At 36.0% G+C, this 8374-nt stretch overlaps 1 protein-coding gene across 10 annotated transcripts in view; it reads right to left on the bottom strand.

The window, feature by feature from the left end:
* Positions 1-5704: 5704 nt before the first annotated feature.
* Positions 5705-8374, bottom strand: part of CACNB2 (calcium voltage-gated channel auxiliary subunit beta 2) — a 257249-nt gene continuing 254579 nt past the window's right edge. For 7 of the 10 annotated variants that reach the window (XM_042802216.1, XM_042802218.1, XM_032991392.2 and 4 more), the window contains one exon: positions 5705-6584. In XM_042802216.1, the coding sequence (XP_042658150.1) occupies positions 6093-6584 (492 nt within the window). In that variant the 3' untranslated portion in view covers positions 5705-6092. The remainder of the gene's footprint in view (positions 6585-8374) is intronic. The other 3 variants (XM_042802219.1, XM_042802220.1, XM_009970514.3) reach the window with 1 other exon arrangement.

Raw genomic sequence — 8374 nt, 5'->3', positions numbered from 1 at the left:
GCTAGTAAAAAAAGCATTTCCTTTTTGCAGAATATATAAATTCTGTAAACGTTAATCAGCACACATTGACTATACACTGAAATTTGCATATGCATATAAAGTAAGGAACTTTGCCTCCAGTTTCAGTAGCAGGATTTGTGCAATGCTGAATTTGAAAGAATTAAGATCGCTGCATTTTTAGTGGAAGATTTGTTGAGACTTTCCCAGATTTCTTTGGTTTTGAAAAACAAACAGGCTTTTCAAGAAGGTGATCTCCCTTGATTTTGTATGAGAAGTTTCGGGGGTGGGGGGAGTAACTATTTGATTCCAGTGTAATTGCAGACCAGACTTCACCTGAAAAAAATCACTCTGATATCTGGACTTTAACTACTAGAGCTGATTCTGCAAAAGGCAATTGCTAGACTTAAAACAACACTTGGCATACTGAAGGGGTAAGCCTCAGTGGTTTCCCCTATGCCCCTCTCTCCGTTGGGAACTGAGGAGTGGGCGGCGGGAGAGACCTCTCCATCAGGCAGTTTAGAGCAGAAACTCAATTAAGATGCTCCAAATCATCCCTCGAAGGAGCCAGAATCCTTCTTTTGACTACAGGCTTGGCTCAGTTAGATGACTAAAGTTGGAGGGATGCCTTCTTTTTTTCTTTCCTTTTCCAATCTTACTGTGACTTCATATAGAAGTGCAGGAATACTTTCTCATTGTCACAATTTTGATATATGGTTTATATATATTTTTAATACATAATAGGATTACTTTCCTGATAAAAATGTTTTACACACTGAATCATTATGCTTCAGTGTTTGGTGCTGAAGCACAATTGAATATATAGAGATATTTATATATATACTATATATTTATATATTAAATTTAAAAAGTTATAGTCATTGTAATGAAAGATTAACCCTACAAAATAAATAGATTAGGCATGCAATCAGATCTTGTTTTTAAGAAAGTCTGAAAAGTAGTTTTCTCTATTTGCAGAAATAGTGACTAGTGATAGTGCCAAATCTAAATATTTATCTTGGTCAATATAAAGATATTAAAATAGGCAGCCTGGTATAGTATGAAATTATTATACAGCTTTTTCATGTTTCAGTGTCATGGAGTCCACCAATTTTTAGATCATAGGATTTCATATGCTTTTTAATGAAAAGGGAATATTTTAGTAAGAAATAGGCAGGTGATGGTCATCAACTAGAAATTACTTTGGAGTGGGTAGTTTAAGATGTAAGGAAAGAGCCTTCTTTTTATGTTTAATTGTTCATGACTAAAAAAAATATGAGCAAATCCAATTTTGTACTGGTAGAATTCATTGCAGAGTAGGTAAGCATGATAGATAAAAGAATAAAGTAAGAAAAGAGAACACAGATGAGTTAGAAGTAGCAGCTTAATCTCTATTATATCTGATATAAATCTTTTTCTGGGCTGCGTAGGAACACATCTCTAGGGTGGTAAGTTATAAAAAGAAACTGTCTGTAAAACTACTGTAAGCTCATATGTAACGGTTTGTTATATAAAAGTGGGGAAATAAATTATAGACAAATTGCCAAGCAATAAATTTGATTGAATAACATTTGACTAAAAACATTCACAATAAAAATGGCATCTACATATTTTACAGATGATAGAACTACTAAAATTTTGGTGAAAGATCTGCATTAAAGTAATAAATATAAGCAAATGTACACCAGAAATGTTATATTGCACTCTGAAAAATAATCTCTCTGTTCTTTCTCTAGACTCTGTAATAAAGTTTTTTGCAATGTGCTTTATTTTCATGGATGGAATAGAATTAAAGTCAAAAGAATTTGGGAAATAGCTTTCAGCCTGATGTGTTAAAGTAACCAGAGGTCAAATGTAACCACAAATCAAAATAAATCTTGAAGAGGCTTTAGCAACTAAACACAGGAGGTGGTTTACACTAATCTTTTTACTTTGGACAGACACTGATGAAAAGCAATCAGACCACTCACTGCATTCCAGCTAAGGGAAAGATAATGGACCACATGAAAGCCTCTGCAGGTGTCACAGAACAGGAACATGACTTTACAAACCAACGGAGATTAAAAATGTTAATTTCATACAGGACTGTATGTAGTCAGGGGCAGGGTATTAGACCTGGGCAGGAACTGCACGTTTAGGCTGAGTAACCAGATATGGAGAAGTGAAAATGGGTATCTACTTTTATTCAGTGTTTGATGAGTGGAATTTCATTTCCTTATCCTCCATTTATAGTAAGGGCTATAGGTTAAGAGTTTACAGATTTCTGTAAAAACAGAAATCTCCACTAAAACTCATTGAGACTTTAAAACCTGTCTTCATTATTTAGGGCCAGATCCTTAGAATAAACTATCTAGAAGCAAAAACTGTGGAACTCCTCTCAAATTCTGAACTCCTGATTCCAGACACAGAATCCATGAGTAGTCTAGAAGAATTTTTAAATTTCTAGGCAATAATGTATGTAGCAATTTAAAAATAGTTTCTGCCAGCTCTTAACTCCTCCTGATGCTGCCTTTGTGCACAAGCCTGTTTGCTTACTCATCCCCACTGTCCTGTCCTTTAACAGGCCTGGAGACTGTTACCCTCACCTCCTCCCCATCCCTCCTCGAGAATTCTTTCTCCCATGGTGTCTGTGTGACACTAATGACAAAGGATAGACTGGGGCTGCTGAACAGCACTGATATGTATTCATTTGAAAAGACATACAAAAATAAGGTTAACATCTAACATATATACAGGTAAATGTTAAAATGCATCAAAATTCCTTCCATATACTGAAGTTCTTTAGAAAAATATAGAGCAAGAGCTGACAGGATCTATCACTTAAGTATTGTATCTTACTCCCTTTTCTTCTGCCTCACTGGTTTTATTATCCTTTTAGCTCACTTGAATAGAAATTTTACAGGTTGTTTTGTACCACGCACACATAAGACAACTCTGGAGCTCGCTGCGACCTCTACCATTCCTCACATTCAAAGCTCCTGAAACCAGATACAGTAATATGAACTCACTGGTATCCTAATGCAAACAATAATATTAAACTCCCTACTGGCAAAATTTTGCAAAGACATTTCATCACAATAACCTCTGATATGTTCTCCCGTTGGAGTATTTTTAAAGCTTCTTATTGAAATCTGATAAAGTGCTTGTCAAAGTAGTGCTCAGCAGGCAGGTGGTATTGTGCAATATCTGTAGTACAAGCTCACATTGCAAATGATTTGTCACTCTTAAAACAATAACTGAAGGAAAGTATCTTAGCAAGGCTAATTAAAACCTACTGAGTGAGTCTGCCTAAGAAATCCATTAGTAAGTTGTACATAATTAGCAGCACTATACAAAATATGATTCTCTCATTAGTTGGATCGGGACATGCCCTTTTTGGTGATAAGATATTTATATGTCATAAATCAATATATAGGCTGTACTTAAATACTAGGGCTTGGACTATGCTCTTTATTTTCTCATTTATTTGTCTATACATGGCTACCTACTCCATGGCTTTCATACACTACTCAGTGCCTTTACATTCTGCCACACTTTCATCAAAAAAAACTTCAGGGAAGGTGGAAAATAAATGCTCTGTGGAGCAAAAGTTGTTTGTGGTTTTTGGTGTTTTTTTGTTTTTTTTTTTTTTTTTAAAGAACAAAAAAATTCAAGGTATTGAAGTGGAATCCATAGATCACTTCTTGGAGGCCATAGCTGTCATATAAGAGTTGTAGGGAGCAACAGCAGTTACTGAAGCTGGTAAAATAGTTAAAACCAGGCTATATAAAGCAAGATAATATAACTTCTCTTCCCATTTACATGTGATCTGATATGATTCAAACAACACAGTCTTTCAATGTAATTTTCCACTGACACCCCGAAAATCCTCTTGTATCAAAAGCCACTGTTTATATACTTTTACATATCCATTTAGTAATACACCAGATCTACTTACCTATGCTTCCTTTGTCTATAAAGTCATTTACAGTTGGTTAGAAAAATGCTGAGAATTTTATTTCTAGAAAAACTCCCTTTTCCTTCTGTTCCCCATAGTTCATGCTTTGAGCCAAATACCACCCTTGAATTACCACAACAGTCAGCAGCACTGGGAGGAATGGCCAGATATCCGACAGGAGAGTTTCACGCTCTTATGTTGTTATAAAAAATGCATATAAAGCATCAGGGAGAGGGGCAGAAGCAGGAGAGGGAGAACAGAATATGTTTAAGGGAGTTAAACTGAATTGCTTGGATGCTGGAATAGGAGACTGGAGAAAACATGCACCTGCCATATATCTTATCCATTTCACTAAAATGATATTTAAAATCAGGCAATGCTGATATTCCCAGAATTAAAATAATAAATAAAAAGAACTTCCAGCTAAATTAATGATTATCCCACTACAGTCTTTACCTAATGTGCTATTTACAGTGAAATACAAAAAGTATTTCGTTCATACAATTACTACAAAGACTATATGTGATGCAGAACAGCTTTTACACTAGGCAAGGGTATGGGACCTGTAGTCAAAAATAACATAGAATTTCCCCCCACTTACCAGTGCAACAGGTGTTCAATGCAAAACAAACTGTGTTTGCTCCCTTTGATTTCAATGCATTTTCTCTAGCAAGCTTGTAACAGCGTATTTTGTCACAGTCATTTTTCTAAGTTCTCACCAGCAGCACAACAGTTTAGGTGAAGGAAAAGCAGTGAGCTGGCTGCAAAGTGGGAATGCAGAGGAATTGGCAAGTGTAGAAAAAGTGGAGAAGCTACAAAAATTTATTTTCCAACAAAATAACTCTCCACAAGCTGTGTAAACTTTTCTTACTAAAACAAATACTCTAAAACACAAAGGTTTTACATTTCCAGTGAAACACTCACAGTAAAATTTGCCTGTTTTTACTCTCCTGAAGTCTCAATAAAGAGCCAGCAGATTTATGCTTTCTCAATTACCTGGGTCACTAAACTCCCTCATATTCCCTGACTGCAATTTTGATTTTTAAATTAATAGACAGAATGAAGAAACAGACTTGTTGGGCTTTTGAGTAACCTTTGTTTTCTTCAGTAGATTCTCACACTTTGCTGCCTAACGTGCACATTCACACGTACACCCATCCATCACCCACCCACCCACCCACTCACATACACACCTCTGTCATGTGTGCTCTATTATTCTGACAATAGAACAAATATTAACCTGTGTCCATTGCAAGTTTGTAACCTGTACAGAAAATAATAATTTATAGTGGTAAATTCATTATCTTTACCATCAATTTAAAATGCAAAGTTGGGTTTGCAAGGACAGCATAAGGTATAAGAGTTAGACCCTTTATCTCAAGCACTCATTCGTATTTACAATAAGTATAAGCTTTCTGCTACAGAAGAAAAAGTATTTAGATTGAACACTGTTACAGATTTCCTAAATGAGGCTAGTTCCAGTTGCCAGTAATTCAAAAGCAAATCTGCTGACTTGGCATTAGGACTCTAAAACAGTGTGATCAAACTTAGATAGTAAGAAGGTGTCGGCAGAAATAACATTTATAAACTGTATATACAGTACACAGTACCAGTACATAGAAAATAGGTTTCGACTTTATGATCCCCTGTGTGTAAGGCAAGACTGAATTCTGTCTTCAAATGGAGTCCACCAGAGGTACAAGCAACAGATAGTGGCTCTTAAATGAATATGCAAATCAAGTGCATACAAATTAAAAATCAGAGCAGACAAAAAGTTTTAGATTTTTTTATGTGCTGATTCTGGTTTGCTGAATACACAGGAAGTTATTAAACATCAAATGTACCTTTTTTTTAAAAAACACTAACAACACCTTGATGGCAACAGATATTGTTCAAGTGGCAGCTACCAAAAAACAGCTTGAAAAATGGCATAGTACAACATCAGGAACTCTGCAGTTGTACTACGCTAATTCATATAGCACTAACCAAAAAAATAAGTATATGAATATTCTATTTCATGCTATTGCTATGCAAGCAACAGCAATACAAATCAGCATACAGAAGGATACCATATGTTCTGCAGTGAAGAACCCAAAGATATTTTCAAGGGGCATTGTTACAAGACTTCAGAGAAACACAAGACTGCTGGAGGCAAAAGTTACTGACGGATGTAAACATCCCTGTTCCATTCTCCTGTGTCGTTACGTTTTTTTGATACCACTTCCCCATCCTTGTCACAATACTGGTCCCTTGATTTATGACGACTACGCTGTTTGTTGCATTCATTATGGTCCTGCTCGCGGTCCCTCTCCTTTGAGCGATGCCTTGATTCTCTATGTCTGTGATCACTGCTCCCGTGGGACTCGTCTCTATGATTGTGATCCCTGTGAGAATCATAGTGGTCACCGTGCTCATGTGAGTAGTCCTCCTTTGGCTCTACATAAGCCGAATCTCTGCTGTCTTGTGTTTCTGAGTCAAAAGTTTCTTGCCTAGAAAGGCCTCTAACACCACTGCGGTGGTTGTGGTGTTGGCTTGAGGAAGAGCGATGCTGGGATTTCTTGATGGGTTCAACCCGTGCTTCCTCTTCAATTTGTGAACCACCACGTTCAGAGGCTGAATGGTCATTCCTCTGGTCTCCTTGAGATCCCTGCTATCACAACCAGCAGTAAGTTCATATACATGAAGTACACATTTAAAAACTTTCCCCAATATCAAATTCAACTAATAAGTGCCATGAAACCAATAAAATTTAAGTACACAACAATCCACTTTGAATCGAAACTAGAAAAAGACATTAGCATTCAACTTTTACTGAAAATTCAGTATTATAATACAAACAATTTCTTTCACTCTCATCAGAACGGAGGGTGGCACTTGGGTTATTCTGTGACACCTTCTCATGTCCTGTGATATTTCTGACTATTCCAGTTAGCAACAATTGCCTACCACACTTCAGACAAAAAGAGAGCATGCAGAAGCAGGACAAACTGCAGAAAAATTAAAGAGGACATATCATGCCAGAAGAGGGCAGGTATCAGCTGAGAGTTTACAGACACCTGCTTGGAAACAGCCACTATGGGAAAATGATTTTAGAGGGATGAGGAGATGGATTCCAGCTGAGAACCAAAGTACAAAACCTTGGCTCTTTCAGAGTAGCTTTTTTTTTTTTTTTTTTTTAAAAAGGAAAAAGATGCAATTGAATCTGGTATGAATAAAGTTTGTATTATGATACCAATACTATCACTGACCTTCTGTTTTTCTCAGCAGTGATTCCATTTCTTCATGGTAATGAAAAATTAAACTTTGACTTCATAATTTTAAGAGCTCAAGAATACACACCATTGACAAGAAAATCAGGAGGGGAGCGATATTGTCATCTATAGAATTTCCTAACACACCACTACTATTAAAAGACTGAAATAAAAATTACCAGGTAATAACAAACCTACTCTTCACCAGTATAATGCTTTGAAATCACTGCAAAATGAACAAGTGTCATCATTTAACTCATTTGGGGGTTTCATACATTAACCTGCTTTTATTCCCAAACCACAGCCAAAGACTTTTCATGCTTAATTGCAAAATTTTAAGAAATACATTATGGTGAAATTGAATTATCCTTCTCACATGAGGTGAAGAATGTCAACATGAAATCACATCTACTGGCACAAAATTAAAGTTGGTTTTACTGGAGTTATAAAGGCATTTGTCTGTGAGACTGTTCTGAATTTACCAGAGTTAGTCTAAAGTTTATCTTCCTATGTTCAGAGTTGTCTAAAAATAAGGATTGCCTCCAGGGAAGCTCACAGATGTATTTTCTTTTTGTCTTTCTATTTTGTGGAAATGAGCTAGGGGAAGGAGGAAATTCCATCCTTCAGCCACAGAACCTGGCAGGTGGGTTTCCTGGCAACACAAAAAGTAAAATGGCAGGAAATTGGATAGGAAGAAATATGTATTTTATCAGAGACTTATAGAAAGGAACGTATTTCAAATCAGCAATTTGATAAAATTTGACAAATCTTTATTTTCTACGATAACATTGTATTCTGTAAACTTCCCAGCGACTAGCTGGGTTGCTCCATGTGTTCTTAATTTGAAATAAATGGTATTCATGAGAACAAGGTAACAGAAACAGTAGTAGAATTTCTTTTTTGTTCTTGTTTTTATGATTCTAATGATTCTGGTTTGCCAGAAAAGGAATGTAGTAATTGTAAACAGGAATATATGTGTTCAAGGTGAGCAGAAATGACTCAATGGAGGTGAATTATAAATTAAATCAAACACAAAGCTAAAGAGCCCAAAGCAATGCCTGCTTTGGATGTGTAAACACATTTTTATTAGTTCACAGCCATAGCTGGTTTTGAGGCACATAAACTGGGTACACACATGAAACCCTTTAATTCTCATATAGTCAAATGCCAAAATGTATGTATCTATATA

This window comes from Tyto alba, unplaced genomic scaffold, assembly GCF_018691265.1.
Source record: "Tyto alba isolate M040663 unplaced genomic scaffold, T.alba_DEE_v4.0 Super-Scaffold_38, whole genome shotgun sequence".
Taxonomy (NCBI): domain Eukaryota; kingdom Metazoa; phylum Chordata; class Aves; order Strigiformes; family Tytonidae; genus Tyto; species Tyto alba.
The sequence above is the reverse complement of the archived record's forward strand: the minus strand, read 5'-3'. Positions and strand labels throughout refer to the sequence as shown.